General features: G+C 44.7%; 1 protein-coding gene across 1 annotated transcript in view; it reads left to right on the top strand.

Annotated features, from left to right (window-relative positions):
- Positions 1-24625, top strand: part of CFAP251 (cilia and flagella associated protein 251) — a 591575-nt gene that overhangs the window by 153577 nt on the left and 413373 nt on the right. Inside the window, exons 7-8 of the mRNA XM_078667546.1 lie at positions 8330-8410; positions 21411-21488. Of these exons, the coding sequence (XP_078523672.1) occupies positions 8330-8410; positions 21411-21488 (159 nt within the window). The remainder of the gene's footprint in view (positions 1-8329; positions 8411-21410; positions 21489-24625) is intronic.

Here is a 24625-nt window from a genome sequence, read left to right on the forward strand (position 1 = left end):
ACTCTATCTATCGCCCTCACTATCTATCTATCGCCCTCACTCTATCTATCTATCTATCGCCCTCACTCTATCTATCTATCGCCCTCACTCTATCTATCTATCGCCCTCACTCTATCTATCTATCGCCCTCACTCTATCTATCTATCGCCCTCACTCTATCTATCTATCGCCCTCACTCTATCGCCCTCACTCTATCTATCGCCCTCACTCTATCTATCGCCCTCACTATCTATCTATCGCCCTCACTCTATCTATCTATCTATCGCCCTCACTCTATCTATCTATCGCCCTCACTCTATCTATCTATCGCCCTCACTCTATCTATCTATCGCCCTCACTCTATCTATCTATCGCCCTCACTCTATCTATCGCCCTCACTCTATCGCCCTCACTCTATCTATCGCCCTCACTATCTATCTATCGCCCTCACTCTATCTATCTATCTATCGCCCTCACTCTATCTATCTATCGCCCTCACTCTATCTATCTATCGCCCTCACTCTATCTATCTATCGCCCTCACTCTATCTATCTATCGCCCTCACTCTATCTATCTATCGCCCTCACTCTATCTATCGCCCTCACTCTATCTATCGCCCTCACTCTATCTATCGCCCTCACTATCTATCTATCGCCCTCACTCTATCTATCTATCTATCGCCCTCACTCTATCTATCTATCGCCCTCACTCTATCTATCTATCGCCCTCACTCTATCTATCTATCGCCCTCACTCTATCGCCCTCACTCTATCTATCGCCCTCACTCTATCTATCGCCCTCACTATCTATCTATCGCCCTCACTCTATCTATCTATCTATCGCCCTCACTCTATCTATCTATCGCCCTCACTCTATCTATCTATCGCCCTCACTCTATCTATCTATCGCCCTCACTCTATCTATCTATCGCCCTCACTCTATCTATCGCCCTCACTCTATCGCCCTCACTCTATCTATCGCCCTCACTATCTATCTATCGCCCTCACTCTATCTATCTATCTATCGCCCTCACTCTATCTATCTATCGCCCTCACTCTATCTATCTATCGCCCTCACTCTATCTATCTATCGCCCTCACTCTATCTATCTATCGCCCTCACTCTATCTATCTATCGCCCTCACTCTATCTATCGCCCTCACTCTATCTATCGCCCTCACTCTATCTATCGCCCTCACTATCTATCTATCGCCCTCACTCTATCTATCTATCTATCGCCCTCACTCCATCTATCTATCGCCCTCACTCTATCTATCTATCGCCCTCACTCTATCTATCTATCGCCCTCACTCTATCTATCTATCGCCCTCACTCTATCTATCTATCGCCCTCACTCTATCTATCTATCGCCCTCACTTTATCTATCTATCGCCCTCACTCTATCTATCTATCGCCCTCACTCTATCTATCTATCGCCCTCACTCTATCTATCTATCGCCCTCACTATCTATCGCCCTCACTCTATCTATCGCCCTCACTCTATCTATCGCCCTCACTCTATCTATCGCCCTCACTCTATCTATCGCCCTCACTCTATCTATCTATCTATCGCCCTCACTCTATCTATCGCCCTCACTCTATCTATCTATCGCCCTCACTCTATCTATCTATTGCCCTCACTCTATCTATCTATCGCCCTCACTCTATCTATCTATCGCCCTCACTCTATCTATCTATCGCCCTCACTCTATCTATCTATCGCCCTCACTCTATCTATCTATCGCCCTCACTCTATCTATCTATCGCCCTCACTCTATCTATCTATCGCCCTCACTCTATCTATCTATCGCCCTCACTCTATCTATCTATCGCCCTATCTATCGGCCTCACTCTATCTATCGGCCTCACTCTATCTATCGGCCTCACTCTATCTATCGGCCTCACTCTATCTATCGGCCTCACTCTATCTATCGGCCTCACTCTATCTATCGGCCTCACTCTATCTATCGCCCTCACTCTATCTATCGCCCTCACTCTATCTATCGCCCTCTATATATCTATCGATCTATCTATCACCCTCACTCTATCTATCTATCGCCCTCACTCTATCTATCTATCGCCCTCACTCTATCTATCTATCGCCCTCACTCTATCTATCGCCCTCACTCTATCTATCTATCGCCCTCACTCTATCTATCTATCGCCCTCACTCTATCTATCGCCCTCACTCTATCTATCTATCGCCCTCACTCTATCTATCTATCGCCCTCACTCTATCTATCTATCGCCCTCACTCTATCTATCGCCCTCACTCTATCTATCTATCGCCCTCACTCTATCTATCTATCGCCCTCACTCTATCTATCTATCGCCCTCACTCTATCTATCTATCGCCCTCACTCTATCTATCTATCGCCCTCACTCTATCTATCTATCGCCCTCACTCTATCTATCTATCGCCCTCACTCTATCTATCCCCCTCACTCTATCTATCGCCCTCACTCTATCTATCGCCCTCTATCTATCGATCTATCTATCGCCCTCACTCTATCTATCGCCCTCACTCTATCTATCGCCCTCACTCTATCTATCACCCTCTATATATCTATCGATCTATCTATCACCCTCACTCTATCTATCTATCGCCCTCACTCTATCTATCTATCGCCCTCACTCTATCTATCTATCGCCCTCACTCTATCGCCCTCACTCTATCTATCTATCGCCCTCACTCTATCTATCTATCGCCCTCACTCTATCTATCTATCGCCCTCACTCTATCTATCGCCCTCACTCTATCTATCTATCGCCCTCACTCTATCTATCTATCGCCCTCACTCTATCTATCTATCGCCCTCACTCTATCTATCTATCGCCCTCACTCTATCTATCGCCCTCACTCTATCTATCGCCCTCACTATCTATCGCCCTCACTCTATCTATCGCCCTCACTCTATCTATCGCCCTCACTCTATCTATCGCCCTCTATCTATCGATCTATCTATCGCCCTCACTCTATCTATCGCCCTCACTCTATCTATCTATCTATCGGCCTCACTCTATCTATCGCCCTCACTCTATCTATCGCCCTCACTCTATCTATCGGCCTCACTCTATCTATCGGCCTCACTCTATCTATCGGCCTCACTCTATCTATCGGCCTCACTCTATCTATCGGCCTCACTCTATCTATCGGCCTCACTCTATCTATCGGCCTCACTCTATCTATCGGCCTCACTCTATCTATCGCCCTCACTCTATCTATCGCCCTCACTCTATCTATCGCCCTCACTCTATCTATCGCCCTCACTCTATCTATCGCCCTCACTCTATCTATCGCCCTCACTCTATCTATCGCCCTCACTCTATCTATCGCCCTCACTCTATCTACCGCCCTCACTCTATCTACCTATCGCCCTCACTCTATCTACCTATCTATCGCCCTCATTCTATCTATTTATTTAGATACTGATCGCCATCACTCTATCTGTCTAGCTATCTATCGCCCTCACATCTATCGCGCTCCCTCTATCTATCTATCCCACTCACTCTATCTATCGCATCACCACAGCATCACTCAGCACCACCACAGCATCACTAAGGGGCACAACAACATCACTATGCGCTACCACAGGATCATTGAATGCCACAGCATCACTAGTCGCCACCACAACATCACTCAGCGCCACCACAGCATCAATCTGTGCAACCATTCAACAACAACTGGGTCAAATATGATCTCTCAATGTTTCAAGCTTTATTACAAATGTCACAAAAAGAGGTTAGTATTTCACTTCTGTTCTTGAATTTTCGTCACAATAAAATACACTGAACATATTCTTCACAAAAGTTATTTACAAAAGTTGAAGCTATTGCCATTATAAATTACAATAACTTTTATTTAAGTATTAATTATTAAAAAAATTCAAAGCTATTGTTATTTGTAATATCAATACATCTAAGTCACGTGAATACAACACATATTGCATTACAAATGCTATAGGTGTCACAAGTTATAACTATTGGCATTGTAAATGACAAAGCTATTATTTTTGCTATTTTCAAAACCAACACATATATAAAAAATGTGTCATTTACAATACCAATAGCTCAAACTTTCCTAATGCGAGACCTTATGCATTGCAAATGCTTGTTCTTGTTGCAGTTACTGCAGCCCAGTGTATGAGTGAGTTTCAGGCCCCCTCGATGAACAGCCTTACACCACCTTTTTCCAGACAAAATGGTATTAAGGACCAGGATAGTCTTTTTGCTAAAAGAAATAATCCTTTTCCCAATGAGCATCTCATCACCCCTCCCTCCCCAGCGTTCTTTGAGAACCCATTCCACCAGGGCCACAGCTATTACAGCTGCGCTGGCATGCGGAAACCTGTTCTGGTCATTTGTCAGGCTGTGACGTGGGCCTCAATGCACACTTTCACGAAGCTGTATTGCCTCAACAGCCTGGTCTGATGGCAATTCGTCCATTTTGTCATGCAGGACTTTTTAGTCTGAGCCCATTCCACAAATCGGCTTCTTTGGTAGGTACTGCCTTGATATGTATTCTAAAGCTGAGGATTCGGCTCTTTGAAGTATAGATCAGAAGAACAAGATACTTACCTTTGATAACATTCTTCCTGGTTTCCTGGTGGATACTCTATCTAACCAGTTACTTCACTGCCCTCTCATCTCCATGTTCTGTGGAATAGTCTATTTTCTCATTTAAAAAGGTCCCAATCTAGAGATCTGCACATTGGTACCTCTGATAAGGTTTTGGGCTCCACGTCTGAGGGTGCGGTCAAAATTAAACTGACATCTGACAGGTGGAGAAGTGTGGCTCACTGGTTAGAGGCGGCAGACCCTGAAGCAGAGGTCAGACCCGGGACCAGGGTTCAATTCCCGACGCGGCAGGGTCTTGAGCCCAAATATCCACGGACTTGATAATTCTCGTTTCGGTGCCTACTCGAGTCACAGGTTCACACTCTGCAGCTCTGGGCATTAGCTTGCTTAATCTCCACTACGGCCCCCCCCCCCCCGCGGCGGGATGCCTGGCTTTCACCTTGGGGATGCCCAGTATGGGTATCTCACAGGGAAAAACCAGGACTGGTTCCCAAGGCAAGCGCCGAGATGCCTACGGGTAATCGAGCGCTATATAAGAACGCTTAATAATAATAATAATAATAATAATAATTGGCCCGTAAGGGTGGCACCTATAGTGGCTCTACTTTGCCTCTTCTGGGGCAGAACAAAGTCCACACGGAGCTGCAAGATGCCAACTGCTGGCATGCAGGAGCACTGCTAGGAGTTTCCAGATCTTTATTCTAAAGATGAAGAATCTGCAGTTAGAGTATCCACTAGAAAGAGTGTTACCGAAGGCAATTAACTTGTTCCTCCGGTCTGCAAGCAGGTGGTTTGCCAATGATCTGAAGAGGATTTGTTCTCAATCAATGGGACAAGAACATTCCTGTACGCTTTTCTCTAATTCCTCTGTTAACTGGAGTACTATACAAAATCAAGATGGAGCGGTGCACAATAATTCTACCTGCTCCAGTGTGGGTATGTCAAGATTGGTCCTCTGAGTTTTGGGATATGTATGCACAAACTCTGATTTGATTAATACCAGCTCCCCTATGAGAACTTCACCACAACTCTCCTTTCCTCCAACTAAAAGCCCGGCTCACCAGGACCTAGAGTTCTGGCGTTTACCGGTAACCGGGGATTTTAAAAGCGACCAAAGCCAATTCAACCATAAAATATTATACTATGAAGTGCAAATGCGATTATTTCATGGACTGAAAAAGGAAAACTGAATCCCCTTGAAAGTCTCCTCAATTTCTTCCATTCATGTTGCAGTTGGAATAGTTTGGCCTATCCTTTGCATCCATAAAAGGTCATCTGGCTGTATTTTCAAGATTTCTAAGATCTCCATGCAAGAAGTTGTTTTACTCTGAAAAAATAATAATGAAAGAATGCATGAGTGGATTATTTCCTCATATACTGAAACTTTCTCTGGAATGTGAATTTAAACTTGAAACTGGCAGCCTTAATGAGTGCAACTTTTGAACTAATTCCTAAAGTGGCCTTAAAACACCTCCTTTAGAAGACAACTTTTTTTGCTGGCCATTACATTAGTTATAAAATAGGGCTCCTGGTTTTATGGTATTTATTTTTTGCCCATTTCCGTCTGTATTTATCCATATTTATTTTGTGTTTCGCGTATAAATGAAGTTGTAAAACTGTACATTTCCATATCTATTTAACTGATAGACACGTACTCATACTTTGATGTCTATCGTATTTTAGCTATTTAAGCTGCCAAATATTACATAACTATACATCCAGTAGTAAATACCAGCATTATACCATAAATGTATTTTGGCATATCCCGTTATTTAAAGAAATTTCATCCTGATTTTTTATTTTCCATTCTGTCCATCTGCTCAGCTGCTGGCCTATAATTCATGAAAGACATCACAGAGAGTCACTTAAAAGTACAATTTGCTGTATTTATCCACTTTTAAAAATAAATGCAGACAGAAAACACATTGTTTTATGTCTGTGTTTATCTGTAAAAATCCGTAAAAATGGAAAGCAGGGAGTCTTAGTTATAAATGCATTTATTATTTCATGCAAATAAACTTTTCTGCGTTTTTCAATAGACCAAGCTACAAATCCAAAATCACTCCTAAAATGCCAACAACATTTCACTTAAACCCAGAATATTTATTTTCCAACATTTTTCCAAATCCCAGCACACCAGCAGAAAGAACGTTGTATTCCTTGTACATCAAAAGATCTCTCAAATTCTGTCTTCTCGCTCAAAGGTTCCAGATAAGCTATGTTTACCCTTTGGGCCAACGTATAAGGTATACTGGATTGTGACTTGCATTAGCTTAGCTTAAAGTGATATGAACAGACTGCTTTCAAGAGCAGTCAGAGCTCACTCTACTAGTACTATGGCATCTACAACAGCCCTGCTTGCAGGAATACCGCTTAAAGACATTTGTAAAGAAGTTTCATGAAGCACTCCTGCCTCGACATTCAGACATCAACAAGGAAATAGCCATAGGGTGATCAGTGCTAAGATACTTTTTTACTTAAGGTAAACCTCATGTACCCCTTCCCCTTCACTATCTTTAAAATACTGCTTTGGTAATATTAATTCAAGCGTGTGACACTTTAAAGATCCAAAGCGGGAGACGGGAAAATGTAACCTGTAATCATGGCTCTCAAGCACTGGCATCTTAAATAGATTTGCATGTGCCCACCAACCTCCTCTTTTTAAGAGGCTCCAGCCAATAAGTGTGACACCTAACAGGCTAGAAAATCTGCAACTTGGAAGCCTACGGCCAGGGAGAGAGTGGAGGATGCTGGTATCTCATTGGCTAGAGTTTGGGTGTAATGATGTGAATAGGAGGCTATGTAAAGTTCAGTGTTATTGAGCATAAATGCACACTACTATGTTTACATGGAGGCTTCCTGCCCGACGACGGCGAATAATTCATGCACGTTAAGTCTAGAAATATGCCAATGCTGGAGAACTGTGGTTTTAGGTAAGTAACATTTTCTTTCTACTACCCCTAGCATCTTTTTGAATCTACGCTGGTTCCAGTACCTGAATCTTTCCATGCAAATGATGCCTCAAATGAACCTAAACGTCAAGTATGGCAGCCTGACTCTCTTAAACACAGCGCTCACTTTGACCAGTGTGCAAAATGCTGCATGTACATTGTGGCCTTTGACCAGTCATTATCAACCTATTTAGGCAGTGATGGGTCTCGCAGCTGTGAATATACTTGCACATGGTGTACACACCCGCAAAGCCTGTCCCGCCCATCGCCCAAACTTCCTGACAGGTTACTCACTCAGCTGGTAATAGTTGCAGAATGTACAGCTGCTTCCTTCTGTGTTAAGAACCTGGGAACATGCTACCTTTGCTTTTCCCACCTGCATGAATACAAGTTACACTGGCACAGGTGGAAGACCCAGGTGCAACTTCCATGGCTGTTTCAGAGGATTATAATTAAAAAGATGTGCAGTTTTGGACCCAGAAACCAATGTAATGAGACACAGGTCTTGATTTAGATCTCGGTGGGCGGGTTACTCTGTCACAGTGGTGACCTATATCCCGTCCGCCTAAATATTATATCCTATGGGATTTATATTTCGGCGGACGGACATCTGTCACCGTTGTGACAGAGTAACCCATCACCGAGATCTAAAACCACGCCCATAGTTTCTATAAACACAGGCCAGTCCATGATGTGTGTTACTGCAGTAAGAAGCTGTGTGTGTACTATACCTGCGAGATGTCAGGGTTTCATCAGCCAGTAAAATTTGAATGTGTGACAAAATCTCATGAGTGAAATTGGATTTCTCTTTTTATTTTATCAGAGAGTTTCAATATGGAATTGGACTACGAGTGAGGAACATGCTGTCTCTACTGTAGAGCTGAGTACAAACTATGGTCAGCAGGTAAAGCTGAATAAAGGCTATTGCACAGTGATTTCCTAATGACGTTTAGATTGCATGATGAATGGCAAATGCATACATACCATGTTTCAGTTTTCTGTTGAATTCTGTGCAAGATCTCCCTGTGGCTATTACATCGCTATCTTTTTCAAGGATGTGCATTATGGTCCACCTCCAGGGCCGGACTGGCCATAGCTGGCACCTGGCGGTTCCCCGGTAGGCCGCTAGTGTGGGGGCCGGATTTGGGCCCCTGGGGAGCCAGTTTTGTTACCGGAGGTCAGCAATTTCAGCCCCCTGTAACAAAATCGACCGAAACCGGCCCTCGCAAACTGCTCAGCTGCACTTCCCCTCACCCCAGGGGGGGCCGGCTGAGCAGTTTGCCAGGGCCGGTTTCTGTTCCCAGTCCGGCCCTGTCCACCTCGAATCTGCTTAAACTTTTACAACATTAATGTTTAAGTGTTTAACCAGTGACTCTGTCCCCTTTGGCCCTATCTGGGGAAGATTCTGTCTTCACCGAACAGGGAAGCCTGTGTCCTCCACTTGCCTGCAGGGGCTTCTCGGCACTCTAGCAGGTATGTGCTATGCACAGGCTGCCCTGCTGGGCGAACTTGCTTTTATGCACTGACCTAGGCCAGGAAGTTAAGTTAACTTAATGCAGTTACCATTAAAGTAATGATGTTGTCCACTCCTGACAATGCTTTAGCCAAGACCGTTTTATTTTAGTAACATTAAATATATATAATTTATATAATGTACTTAATTAGAGCTGTCTGATTGACATCTTCACCCATTGGTTGATTGTTGTCATGGACATTTTTCTTCTTGCTCCCCAACCCCCCCCCCGCAGAATTTTTCACAACAATTCTATTCAATTGGCAATGTTTAAATATATCTAGACTTATTTAAACATTCCATGTAAGTTAGCCCTTTTAAAAATGCAATCAAATACATGATTGCCAAGCATACTATTCTGGCCACATGGTGATGATCAGAAATGGGGGTGAGGGTTTTGAAGAATATTTGGAGTCTCTTCCCTTCTGACACATACTCCCCAGCTAGGATTTAAATGACAAAAGATGTTAGTGATGGCCCATTATGGAGTGGCTTACTGCAGCTCATTTCTTTCTGCTTAAAACAAAGCACTGTTATCAGCATAATGCGTCTTTTGGCCAGAACCTGACTCCCCTCTGAGGATCACTTAAGTTCCCCAGTTTGAAAACCCATGACATAGACCATGTGTCAGTGGGCCAGCCCTCTTCAGCTACTGGCTGAAGTGATTTCACTCTGAGCGACAGCATTCTGCTCCTTCACTAGGAGCACACACAAAGTGGATCCTTCATTGTCAGGGACTACTATGTCAATGTGTGCTTTTTCAGACCCAAAAAGTATTTTTGTTTTTTGACACTTTTTTTTATTATTGGCGAAGGACCGGGAGATACTACATTGTTTTATCAAAACTGTGACAAACCAAAAAGAAGCATTTACGTAGAAAGACTGGCAGCCAAAGCCAGATATATTTGTTTTGCCACTGCTTGGTAACTGTGAAAATGAAGAGCACTGAATCTGGCAAACTCTTTGTAGAGGATTTTCTCAACATATCGACCTAGAATTCAATTCGTGTTTTCTGGAGTAACTTTAGACACATCGATTTTTTTACATGGCATATAGTACTGGAGTTTAGGTTGTTTTTATTTTGGGCACAAATGGAAACTCAAACTCAGTGATATAAATTGTATAAATTAATTTTCTTTTCCAAGGTCAAGTAGAAAAATTAGATCGAGAACCGTGGTTAGCTGGTACCACTGTCATTAATGTGTTTGTCCACTAGAGGGACACTGTTGCTCTGTTTGCTGGTAAATCCCCGTGGTTCCTCTCTCTAGGTTCAGTTGCTTTGTAGTGATGATTCGTTGCTTCTGCCGCCCCTCAGACCAGTTTGACGGCGCCAGACGACCGTTCTTGCAGCCCTGTTTCCTCAGCTGCTGCCGGATACCACAGGGCGCGCCTGACACGTGCTCCTTGAGTGTTCTCTCGCGTTCGCCCAAGTGACGCAACGCACGAGGAGCCTGTAAACAGGGAAGGAGGCCGACTGGTGAATCACGGGCCGGGTGTGCTCACCCTGGGCGCTGACGGCTGCGCCCTGTCATTATGTCTACTTTCACAAGCAAGCAGGCTCTTGTGACTGAATGCACGTTTCTCTCCAGAACCTACTGAGAGCGGACCGGAGTGAAACCGCACGTCAACATGTGAAGCAAGGGATGACGTCACATTTTACTGCGCTTTATTTCCAGCTTTGTATTGGAAAAAATCGTAGTGACGTTAGCTGATATCATGAGTTTTTTTTGTACCGCCTTTTTGATGGTGTATTTGTCAGCTACTCGAAGCTCCAGCACGTAAACCATAACAATCAGGGTTGTTTAAGACGTCCTTGGAACTGTGGACATTGGGAGACTATTTGTTGTTTTTGGCGCCTTGGACTGCTTTTAACGCCATTGCTCAGCAGGGCCTCTTTGTCTATATTTACTTTGTTCACTCTGTCGTGAACCGGTTCTCTTCAGACAGATATCAATTTGCACAAATAAACAGCTGTGTGCAACACCTGCTTCCTGTAGATTGTTGTGTCCCCGCCCCGTCCTATCTCTGTCTGCCTTTTATTGGACACCTAGAACTCTTGGAAGTCCTACTCACCAACTAAGATCTCCTCCTGCATCTTCATGCTAAGTTAAAAGGGCCCAGATTCAGCCAGCTGCAGAAAATAAAGCTTTACTTCCCAGCTTTTAGCCTCCACAGTCCAAACCAACATACTTTCAAACTCGCTCCTCCTGAATATAAGTCCTTGCCTATCCCTCAAGCCTTTCAGGAGGAACTTGAGACCGACCTGAAGAATTATCTTTACCCTACTATCCCTCTGCTCGCTCTGTGGTGACTTCCCCCCCACCTATGACCTCATCCAAGGAGCTTGACCATTTTCATGCTCACCACACAACCGATAAGCTAAAAGCACTTATTGTTTCTCTCCTTGCCCCTTCCCACGCCATGGTACTCTGTTTTTGCAGATTAAAATCACTTTGCTTTACGTGCTGTGCATGTCCTGATAGCTAGGAGTATTTTAAAGAGGATAAGGAGCAGTGCTATTCCAAGAGAATTTCTTCAGCATGGAACTTTACAAGATAGATATTTAAAATCTTAAAGAAGATAGTAATTTCTAACACATCTAGCCAAGACTATTCGCCAGATGCACATGCTAAGAGCCAGAGATACTTAGTTCAGAAGGTTGCTTCTCTGCTGGGCTTTGTATTCACAACCATGTCTGACCATTACCTATTGAACAGATCAGGCTTAATCAAGTGGAAAATCGATAGTCCCATCGCCAACGTTCAGGTTGAAACAGAACCTGAAGAATACAGTTGACCGCAACGGGGTTGCTGCGCTACTCTGCTTGGACCTCTCAGCTGCCTGTGACTCGGTTGATCATGACACTCTGAAACAAAGACTCTATGAAGCCGGCATAGAGGCAACTGCTCTAGAATGGATCGCGTCCTACCTTCGAAACAGAACTAATGTCATCCATACCCCATCTTTCTCGTCCAAACAGTACTCCACAAAAGCAGGGGTCCCTCGGTTCTATCATCTTGCCCATGCTTTTCAACATCTATATGAATCATTACCAGTACTGATCAATACATTTTACCTCACGTGCTATAACTATGCAGATGACACGCAAATACTCCCTCAACTGGAATGCTCCAAAGATATTGGAAAATCACCAAATTTCAGCTGTCTCAGAGCCGTGGATCAGTGGATGACTTGGAGCCATCTCACATTGAATGCACACGAATGGCGCGAACGGGGTCCTCATAGCCAACGGGGGAAAGCCAACGCCAGCGGTGAAACCAGGACAGCTCGAACAAGAAAACGAAACTGAAGGTGCCTATGGGAGCCGCCATCTTGCCCCAAAAAAGCAAAAGTAACCAGAATAAACAGCAGCAAGACAGCAGCGGCGCCATGTAAGGGGGAGGGGGGCCACCTAACTAGCACCGGCACCACAGAAGACAAAGGTAAAAAGGCTCGCAAGACACGCAAGAGGGGGCCTCATTGTTAACGGGGGAAGCCAGGTCAACTCGCTTAAGAACCAGAACTGTTGGTGCCACCACGGTGTCTCGAGCCGCCATAATACCCCAGAGCTAAACAGTTCTAAACAGCAGCAACGGTAGTCATTATCAAGGATCTCAACCAGGTACTAGACCACGCCACAGACAGACACCCGCAAAGAGCCAGCCACTGCTCTCAGGGGCAGAATACCCTGAAGAATCAGTGTGCTAAGCTCCAACTTAGAGACCCCTGGAGACTCCAACACCCAGACGCTAGGGACTACACCTTCTACTCTCACCCACATAACTCATACAGCAGGCAGGATTGACTACATCCTTATCTCAGCCTCGCACACACACCTTATAGACCACACAGAAATTGCCCCGAGAACAATATCTGACCACTCACACATCAGCCAAACGCTTAATGGGCGGCATAACGAACACAGAAGCCGTAGATGGGGATTCAACAGCGACATCCTTAAAAACCCAGATAATGCAGCCGAGATAGAGGAGACCATAAAAGAGTACTTAGATTCAACGATAATCCAGACACAGACCGAGGTACCCTCTGGGACGCTATGAAGGCCACAGTCAGGTGTAAAATACCATCAAATCTAGAATGAACAAAGACAGAAACAAAAAAATATTAGAGCTTGAGGGGCAGATTAAGAAACTGGAAATGCGCCATAGCACCAACCTAGCTGACAAGAACACCCTCACAGATCTAACTAGGAAGAAATACGAACTCAACAAGATTTTAAGTGAAAGGGCAGGCATGTGGATAAACAAATATAAAGCAATAAACCTCTGTACAGCGAACAAATCAGGGAAAGCACTAGGCTCATATCTTAAGAGCAAGCAGAGGCGTCACACCATTGCAGCAATAACTGACACTAATAAGAATTCCCAAACATCAAACAAGGAAATCCTCAAGGTCTTTAAACACTTGTATGAGTGCCTTTATAGGGAAGACAAAGACCTTAAAGCAGACGGGGGAGCCAGCCTACTAGACAAACTAATCCTGCCCAGGCTGACTGATGTACAAAGAGCATCCCTAGAACAAGAAATAACTGGGGCGGAGATAGAGAAAGCTGTAACAGCCCTTAAGGACAACAAAGCACCTGGCCCGGACGGATACACAGCAGGGTTCTGTAAGCGCTTCCTCCACCTAAACAAGACCACAATGGTGGAGGTCTTTACACACTGTATCCAAAAGGGGAAAATGACAAACTCAATGGCTGAGGCCAACATAATTGTCATCCCAAAAGAAGGCAAAGACCCACAACACCCACAAAACTATCGACCCATCTCCCTAATTAACGTAGACTGCAAGATCTATGCAAAGGTACTAGCAGTGAGACTAAACACGCAACTCCCAAACCTAATCCACAACTCTCAGGTGGGGTTCCTCAAAAACAGGATGTCCCAGGATAACACAAGTCTCCTATGTCACTTAATAAACCATGCCTCTACCAATAACAAACCAGCAGTTATGATTGCACTCGACGCCGAGAAGGCGTTCGACCGAGTGTCGTGGCCCTTTTTTGACCAATGTATGCAAAAGTTCGGGCTAGGGGAAAACTATAGAAGAATGGTGATGGCGCTCTATAACGAACCGAAAGCCTATGTGGTAGTCAACAGGGGCACCTCGGAACCTCTAAACCTGGGAAGGGGAACGAGACAAGGTTGCCCACTCTCTCCTGCACTTTTCCTACTCTCCCTGGAACCATTGCTGACCATGATCAGGAATAACACCGAAATAAAAGGTATCCCAATCAGGGGAAACACGGTTAAGCTAGCCGCTTATGCGGACGACATACTCATTACAACAGAGGACCCTGGCTCCTCGATAGCGGCCCTAATGTCTACCATTGAGGAATAGGCCCACGTATCGGTCTACAAACTCAACAGAGACAAGTCTGAATACAAACCACTAAACGTGCATACAACAAGGGCGGTATTAGGAGACTCAGGGCTGGCTTGGCAGAAAAGTTTCCTAAAATATCTGGGCCTTTACTTCGGGAGGGATCTCAAATCTACCCTCGACTATAATGAACAAATAATATTAAACAAGCTGAAAGAGAAGCTAGACTCATGGTCACCAAAGTTTGTCAGCTGGTGGGGAAGGGTAGAAACAATAAAAATGATGCTAACACCCATGGTTAACTGCCTGCTCAGTATGCTCCCTCTCATCACCACGGAGGACTTCCATAAAAAGTTAGATATCCTGACAAATAAATTCCTCTGGAGAGATAAGAAACCCAGAATAAGCCTTCAGAAATTAAAACTAAGCAAATCTCAAGGAGGACTCAACATCACCAACTTCAAAACATTACAGACAGCATGCCTAGCCAAACAGGGGATATACTGGATCTCGCCAGAACAGGAATACACGCCGGTATGGCTGGCACTAGAGAGAGATATCCTAAAAGGTCTCGACCCTTTAGCCCTACTCACAGCTAACAAACACCCCGAGACCAATAATACCATACTCACAAACACCAAAAACGCCCTCCTCAAAGTCGACAAAAGAATGGAAAGGAGCATTAAAAACACAAAATGGGAATCTATTTGGTTCAACACTAAAATAAAATACAAAGACAAGATACTTAACAGTAACGCCTGGTTTGGACGGGGCATCTCCACCCCAACCAGCTAGAAAAGCTCAATAACCTGCTCACTTTTGACTGCCTTAAGCACTTGCACAACCTACCAGATATTGAATTCTATAGCTTCCTAAGAATAAGGGCGGCACTCACGAGAGCAGATCTTAACAAGGAGGTCCCATCAATCCTCCAATACATGGCGAACCTAAACAAAATCGGTCACCAAACGTCGCACCTATACAAACTCCTGAGCCCGGGAACAAGACTAAATGACAAAACAATAGATTATTGGCAAGCCCAACACACTTGGCGCTTCAGTGACAAAGAAAAACAACTCCTCTGGACCTCTGCAGCCAAAAATAAAGTCACCCCTACCTTAGCACAAACTAAATACTGGCTCCTCCATAAAACGTAAGTCCGAATGAGGTTGCACACTGCTCGTCCCATCAGCGTGTGACCCCGGAGCATGATGATCGATGTAGTCGGTATCAGCGGGTGCGCTTCTACCCGAGTTTAATGTCTTGAGGGTGTTCACTGGTGTGCTTGCCATCCCTGGACACGTGTTTCGCGTTCATTAACGCTCATCAGCAGGGATTAGGCGTGTGCACTGGGTTGCTGCGTGGGCTGCCGAAAATATTCATAGGTCCAGATACCTCTTAAGGCGCGCAGGTGCGTTGTCTCGAGGTCATCACCTCCACCGGTTCAAGGGAGCCTGTATAAATAGTAAGTCCGAATGAGGTCGCACACTGCTCATCCCATGAGCGTGTGACCCCGGAGCATGATGATCGATGTTGTCGGTATCAGCGGGTGCGCTTCTACCCGAGTTTAAAGTCTTGAGGGTGTTCACTGGTGTGCTTGCCATCCCTGGACACGTGTTTCGCGTTCATTAACGCTCATCAGCAGGGATTAGGCGTGTGCACGGGGTTGCTGAGAGGGCTGCCGAAAATATTCATAGGTCCAGATACCTCTTAAGGCGCGCAGGTGCGTTGTCTCGAGGTCGTCACCTCCACCGGCTCAAGGGAGCCTGTATTAATAGTAAGTCCGAATGAGGTCGCACACTGCTCGTCCTATCAGCGTGTGACCCCGGAGCATGATGATCGATGTAGTCGGTATCAGCGGGTGCCTTCTCTTCCACCCCTAACTATTTTCTCTACTGATGAGGGAAGTTATCCCGAAACCCGAGCCATGTCATCCAAAAACCCGGGACATGTATCGGGTCTAGAGATCATCAGTTCTACAAGTACCGACTTGCACCCACTGGGGTGAACCACTCAAGAACTCCATGTACCAGAGTCCCTAGGGGCGATCCGGAGGAGGGGCTAGCGGTGTGCGCTCCATTGCGATTGCTTCTAAAAATAGGCTCCCTTGAGCTTTGAGCCGACGGGCTCCTGGACGACGCACCTGCTTGCCGGTTCGGGCATCGAGGCCATTGACGGTTGTTTGGCGGCCTTCTCTTCCACCCCTAACTATTTTCTCTACTGATGAGGGAAGTTATCCCGAAACCCGAGCCATGTCTCGGGCGATATCCAAAAACCCGGGACATGTATCGGGTCTAGAGATCATCAGTTCTACAAGTACCGACTTGCACCCACTGGGGTGAACCACTCAAGAACTCCATGTACCAGAGTCCCTAGGGGCGATCCGGAGGAGGGGCTAGCGGTGTGCGCTCCATTGCGATTGCTTCTACAAATAGGATCCCTTGAGCTTTGAGCTGACGGGCTCCTAGAGGACGCACCTGCGTGCCAGTTCGGGCATCGAGGCCATTGACGGTTGTTTGGCGGCCTTCTCTTCCACCCCTAACTATTTTCTCTACTGATGAGGGAAGTTATCCCGAAACCCGAGCCATGTCTCGGGCGATATCCAAAAACCCGGGACATGTATCGGGTCTAGAGATCATCAGTTCTACAAGTACCGACTTGCACCCACTGGGGTGAACCACTCAAGAACTCCATGTACCAGAGTCCCTAGGGGCAATCCGGAGGAGGGGCTAGCGGTGTGCGCTCCATTGCGATTGCTTCGACAAATAGGCTCCCTTGAGCTTTGAGCCGACGGGCTCCTGGACGACGCACCTGCGTGCCGGTTCGGGCATCGAGGACAGTGACGGTTGTTTGGCGGCCTTCTCTTCCACCCCTAACTATTTTCTCTACTGATGAGGGAAGTTATCCCGAAACCCGAGCCATGTCTCGAGCGATATCTAAAAACCCGGGACATGTATCGGGTCTAGAGATCATCAGTTCTACAAGTACCGACTTGCACCCACTGGGGTGAACCACTCAAGAACTCCATGTACCAGAGTCCCTAGGGGCGATCCGGAGGAGGGGCTAGCTGTGTGCGCTCCATTGCGATTGCTTCTCCTCCATAAAACGTACTGGACCCCAGCTCGCCAGGCGGCCGCCGGGCTCCGTGAGAACGATCTATGTTGGAACTGCCACAAACAAAAGGGAGACTTAGCACACCTTATCTTTTACTGCCCCAAAGTCAAGGCATTCTGGGGGAAAATAAGCGAATTCATAAACAGCATAATGGGGTACTCACCACAACCAGACTTCCTAGGGGTAGTCACCGCCTTCACGGCCCCAGAATTGCAGTCAGAAAACGACAGACAACTGATTGACCTGCTCACAGCAGCTGTTAAAACTATCCTAACTAACTGGAAAGACACAGGGAAGGCATCCTTCAAAAGTTGGTTCAATTGGATTACCTTCCTTAGAGGGGCGCACAACATAACATTAAAATATTCATATATTCATCCAACCCCAACCCACCCCAAAGGGCGAGATGTGGCACTCCTTGGACAACTTCCTGGGCTCTCACAAACCACCCTAGGCTGGCCACATGTACCGGTACCCCCATATTCCGCCGCCCTCCACCGCAATCCCTGGAAGTATGGCTGCTAACTATCGCGCTACCCTTCCTGTCCCCTCGCCCTGCCTTTCATTTCTACTTTCTTTTCTTCGCTTCGAGGGCATACACAAGTCCACCAATGGCAGCAAACGCCAAGTGTCGTGATTGTATATCTAATGTACAAATGACTAATAATTTCAACGATATGCCTACTGTAACCTCAACGGCGTATAAGGATACCACTATTGCCTTCACTATATCTGTACTGTATAATAAAAAAAGAAATAGTTTATTTTCTAATCTTTTGAAATTAATTTAAAAAAAAAAGAAACCCCCATCATCCTGTGCCTCTATCAATATCTTTAATCTACATATATTTACCTCCTTTATGTATCTATATACTTTCAATGTACTTATGGATCTATATATTTATCACTTTCTTCTAATTTTGCATTTCCAATGCACTACCCTATTCCTTAGCCTATACTTCTCCCAATATATCTTCTAGCTCAACCTTCTGACTCATCTCAAACTTCTTTCTACTACTCTTTCCAATGCACTACCCTATACATCTATCAATATATCCTCTACATCCACTCTCTCATTTATCCCAAACCCCATACCACTACTATGACCCCCAAAATAACCCTTTCCAGACTCTCTCTACTCTACCCCTCCTTGCATCATCTGACACCTCTTTTACTATACAGATCCCCTAAAACAAACCTTTCTATACTCTTCCCTCTGACTCGTCCCCTCCAAAACTCCTTTTTCTCCTCCAAAAGCCTCCTCCTACTGCTAAGACCGAGAAAAAAAAATCCTTTACTCTTTTATCCCTCCACTATCCTTTTCAGTCAAAATAACAGACTAACATGTTCACTTCTCAAATTTCATATTCAACTATACCAATCCACCACTAATCCTTTATGGGTTCCAGAGTAGGGTGCTACTCGCCAATAAAGCGTCTCAACACCCCATCAGGGTTACAAGAGCTATATAAATGCAAACCTTTTCCCTTTTCTACCCCTCCGCAACCCTTCTCAATCCAAATAACTGACTAACATATCCATCACTAAAATTACTTTCATGTTTCACCATACTAATTCAAAACTATTCCTTATGGGTTCCAGAGTAGCGTGCTACTTCCGCTTCAGAACCCCATCAGGGGTAGCAAGCGCTATATAAATACAAACCTCTTTCCCTCCTCTATACCGCCACCTACCCTTCTCTACCCAAATACCTGAATAACATATCCACTACTCAAATTACTTAATATTTCACTATACTAATTTTCAACACTAATTCTTTATGGGTTCCGGAGTAGCGTGCTACTCGCCAGAAAAGCGCTTCAACACCCATCAGGGGTAACAAGTGCTATATGAATGCAAACCTTTCTTCCCCTTTTATCCCTCTGCTAGCCTTCTCACTCCAAATAACTGACTAATATCCACCACTGAAAATTACTTTCATATTTCACCATATTTACCACTAATCCTTTATGGGCTTCCGGAGTAGCGTGCTTCAACACCCCATCTGGGGTAACAAGTGCTATATAAATACAAACCTTTTTTTCCTCCTCTATCCTTCTGCTATCATTCCAAATCCAAATAACTGACTAACCTATCCACCACTTAAAATGTACTTGCATGTTTCACTATACTAATTCAACACTAATCCTCTATGGGTTCCGGAGTAGCGTGCCACTCGCCGAAAAAGCGCTACGACGCCTCATCAGGGGTAGTAAGCGCTATATAAATGGGTGCGTGCTCTAAGAAAGCCGGAGCGTTCCCCCCTACGTCATTGGCAGCTGTGTGGTGATATAGAGGCGTTGAGTGGCAATTTATGGACTATATGTTGACAGTACATTTTATGTTGTAGCAGGTGAGGGCTTAAGTGGGTAGGGTCCTGCCGGTGCTCCACACCGGCAGTTCTTAAAAGCAGATGCAGAAATGGGTCCCTATCGTCCTCTCCGTTTTTACCTTCAGCGTGGAGGGTAAAAAAGCTAAACACTGCAATAGTACCAAGCAAACATAAGCACCAGTTAAATTTAACAAGGACATATTCATGTTTTGAATCACAGGATATTGATCTGACGGGAGGTTCTAGCCTGCTTTCTCAACTCGGCAGTACTAGCCTTAAGCCACAACCTGGCTCACAAAAAGGGAAGCATTTTCAATATTATATATAACAGAGTCATATTTGTTGTTTATTTATCTTACACAATTTACAACCATTGACAAAGCCAGTAGCCCTAGCTTGTTGTAGGTGTAATGTTACTTGTATTGTATATCTGGATGAATGGACAGACGCATAAAAATACCAATTGGGCAGCACACTATGTTAAGTACAGATTTTTAACTTAAGTGTTTTAAGCCACGTGCCATGGTACACAATTTAAAACACAGACTTCAAAGACAAATGCTCAGTAAAATTCATCTCACTCTGGCTATTTTGGCCTTTGAAGCACAGTGTAATGAATAAAACATAGCTCCTACAGACAAACAACACAAGACAGAGGAATATGCTACTCAGGGTAATCTTAGTGAAAGGTGCAAACGTGGATATGTGCAGGGGAAATATGGAAGCAATGATATACAATTACATGATTATTAGGCCAACCTGTTTAGGAATGCATAGGTCCATCATTAGATTGGTCACAGATGGGAATCTGTGGTCCATCACATTCTAGGAGAGAATTATATGCATGGGTCTTTTATGATCATAAAGTGGGATTGTGGGAAGGGGAATTCAGCTCAGTCGTAAGTGTGTACTATTATCTGCAGCGTGTACTCTCTTGAGTTTTCTTAACTTACATCTCAAATGACAGCATGTTCGCCATTTTCTTTAAGCCGGGCTAGGGTTGTACTCTTCCAGTGTCGTGACCTTGTGGTTTGGGGACATTGGTGATGCTGTTTTCTATGAAGGCATCGAATTATTAATTTCACAATACTCCAGAATTCAGTTTTGGGTTCTGGTGGAACCAAAGGGATAGCGAGGGGCATCAGTATTAATATTCGGATGTTTGTTGATGAATTATGATATTCTGCCATCTTAGATGCCTTCAAAAGAGCCCTGAAAATTACCTCCTCCATCTCAGTTGCCATTCTGACCCATCCGCTTCACCTTGTAATGGTGACACTAGGATGAAGGATATCATGATTACAAAGAGGACCAATATATGATCAATCTTTGTCTTTAGTTGTCTCTGTATCAACCCCCTCACCCTTGTTTTACATACCAAGCACAGAAAAAGGCCCAAGTACTGTTTTTGATGTATACCTTCATGCCTGTTTCAGATGCTAATCAATTAAATTAACACCAGAAAAGTAAAATGCAGTGTCCAATGTGGGTAAAAATGAAAAATTCTAATTTTTGTATTTTTGGAAACACTTTTTAAATTGATGCTACAGAACTGCATTATATTTTAGTTTCATGATACTTACAATTGGCATTTCTTTTTAGAGCTACATAATATTTAATCCACTGGATCATACACAGCTGATCAGCAACAGTGCATCACAAGTGATATTTTATGCATGGGTAAGTATAAATGAGCATATTGTTTTCTACAGTCTAAAACAACTGCACAAACTCTCTTAATCTCAGGTTCAGTACTTTCTATAGATTTATTGGATTATTTTGCACTCAGAGAGCTCATACAGCTTGTAGATGGACTTTAGAGCTGTTGTGGAATCGAGGTTATTTAACCATCGTTACACAGCTAAATTTGTGTTTCCTGAATCATAAGCAGTGTTTGTGTGAGACCGCGATTGTGGGGGCCAAAGGGTAGAAAGGGGTCCCTGAACCCCATACGTAGTGGTTGAGTTAATTTGAGAGTGGTGTCCTGGGGCCCATCCTATCTTTGCTGTGTAAAGTGAGCCAAGGATAATCCTTTCCGTCCTTGACCCTCAGGGCAGCATGGGCCAACAGCCAAAGGATTGTTAGGCAGTGTAGGGGCAAGAGCTCAGAACGCAGTAGTCAACAGACACCTTAAGATAATGCCTAGTCTAATGCTTATCTTGTGGGGGAAAAAGAATATACTTTGAATCAGTAGAGCCACCATACATATTTGTTGTAAGTTGCACTGGAAATCATATGGGCGTGACACTTCCCTCTTTTCCCCACTAATAGTCTTCCCACCCACTGAGGTTGGGGCTCCGCTATTACCATCCCGCTATGCCAGGGTATAGGCCAGGATTATGCTCAGGTGCAGATTGCTCACAGTTTTCATGAATACAGTAGGTAACTCGATTCAAAGCTTTCGGGTGACTTTGGCACCACACATTCTGAAGCGAGCTCAGTGGCTTCACCCACTCATCTCTGTCTATGTCATCCCTCATCAGCAACTGTCCTGACTGTGCAGCAGGACTGAGGGGGTGGGGTGTTCTCACCCATACAAGGTAGACTCCTTTGGGGCTGTTCACCACAGCGGCTGCTCTGTCCAGAACAGTCTCCACAAGACTGGCTCAGAAAGACTACTGCAATGCCACTAGCTTCCAGTCTTTAGCAGTGGTGGCCCTTAGGAGTTGGCTATGAAGCTGTGCATCAGCTGGCAATAGTTGTGTCCTCCAGGTCTATTCCTTTCAGCTCTCGAGCCAGTTGCAGCCACCAGGCCCTTTTGGTATTTCCCTCTTCAGCGTTTTGATATTTAAGTTGGTAGTACTAGTCACTCATACTACGGCAAGCTCCTGGGTCGACTCAGGTTTACAACCTCTGGTACAGGCTTAGTTGCAGCTTCTCAGAAACTACACAGATAGACCAGGGGACCTCTTCTTAGTACAGGTCACTTTTGGATTACTCTCTTAAGTTTGTCAGCTTCCTCTGGGGGCTCCTGACACCGGAAACATGCTGGGCCTCTTCTTCCCGGGCAGTCTCTTTTCCTGCAGAGCTACACACAGTTCTTCCCTGTCTCTGAAGGTAGCCAGACTTTTGGTTTCTTAAATCTTATTCGCAGCTCTGCAAGCAGAAAGTGGTGATTTCATGTGATGTCCTCTCATCTCTTAGAGACTGTCTGCAGATACCAGCAGTGGTTACGGTAGCTCTTCACATACTCTATGGAGCACACCCATACTTGGTCAAGAAGAACTAGGGAATGGAACAAAGTGGGTTGGTTTGGATCCCACTTTTCTATGCATTTTCTAGAGAGGGGTTGTGGATTCGCTGTTTTAAATTTGAGAACCGATTTGGGTGTTTCTTTTCAAGTGTCCTCTGGCTGCTCTCCGGAAACTCATTTGTGTAAAGTGCTGCTTCTCACAGCAGGTAATAATGGGGCTGTTACCAAGTAGGAAAACATGAGCACAGTATTCTCTACACCAGGCTCTTTCACACAATGGAGAGCGAGAGAAAATCAGATCAGTTGCAGTCTCCCGTTTTACAATCTTATCACATACAAGCAACCGCTGCTGTTGAGCATTCTCCTCAGGTATTGTGTTTTTTTTTTACTCTGTCAGGGTGTGGTAAACTCCCTCTGCCTTATCCTGGGGGATAAGGGTATTCAAAGATATTGGAATAGACGCCTCACTCACTTATCGTGACATGCTTCATCATTGGCGCCTAGCCACACCCAGGTAAGATGATACTACCTGGGCGAACTCAACCATAGATGGAATGGGAGTTCTTAGATAAAGCACTACTGGATAAGCAGGGCTCCAGATGAGTGATGTTTAAAAATACCTCTAGGTATACCCAAAAGCTATGTTTTATTTGGAGGGTACCTGGGGTATGTATGAAAACGTGAATTTGTTGGGTTTTACTGAATATAATTGTTCTTGTTGTAGCCCTTTTGCTGCGCCAACATGTTTCGGCCCTCGCTAGGAGCCCACGTGGGTCTGGAGCCTTTGTCAGGGCTAGTTTTGTGTTCTATTGTCCCTGCTTCTATATTGTGCATGCATTCCATGCACTAAAGTGAGGCCTAATGCGCTCACCTGTCTTCTTTCTGTTCCCAGTAGATTTTCCACTGGTTTATTTTTCCAAGTGGCATGCAGATCGGGTGGGAGGGGCTGTCTTTTAGTCACACATTCATCAAAGATCCCGCACCGTGAAATTATCTATGGGAAACCACTCCCCCAGGATAAGGCAGAGGCAGTTTACTACATCCTGACAGAGTAAAAAAAACTGAATTTCCTAGGAGAATTCTCTACACCAGGCTGCCATCACCTTCCTTAAGTGGTATTCAGAGACAGGCAAAAGTGCAGACCGTGCCTAGAAACCTCCTCACCTTGAACAACAGAAACTGCTGTCCCTCACCCCTACCGTCTACAAAATGGCATTGCTCAGCAATACTAAAAAGTAGTCATTTGTAGCAAGGACCTCATAGGATTTCTAATGGTAGCCCTGACTCCATCCTTCTCTCTTCGGTGACTGGGTCTCCAACCTCAAACCAAAAGAACATAAATAATACACTTCCACTTCATCTTATGTCATGGTAATCCAGGGGCATTAAAAAAACATACACACACATGTATGGTGGTGTAAAATGCAAGGCAAAGAGCCTAAAAGTTTAAAATAATTTAGTTTTGAATAATTTCCTGAAATTGTAGTGGTCAGTGCATTCTCATAGGTGTAAGAATGAAAAGAAGTTTGCACAGGTGTAGGGGAAGTTTGTTCCAAATACAAGGGGCTAGGAAAGAAAAAGCATGGCCACCTGAACGTGTTTTCTTAATGCATGGTATATTAAG

This window comes from Lissotriton helveticus, chromosome 11 (assembly GCF_964261635.1).
Source record: "Lissotriton helveticus chromosome 11, aLisHel1.1, whole genome shotgun sequence".
In the NCBI taxonomy this organism is placed as follows: Eukaryota; Metazoa; Chordata; class Amphibia; order Caudata; family Salamandridae; genus Lissotriton; species Lissotriton helveticus.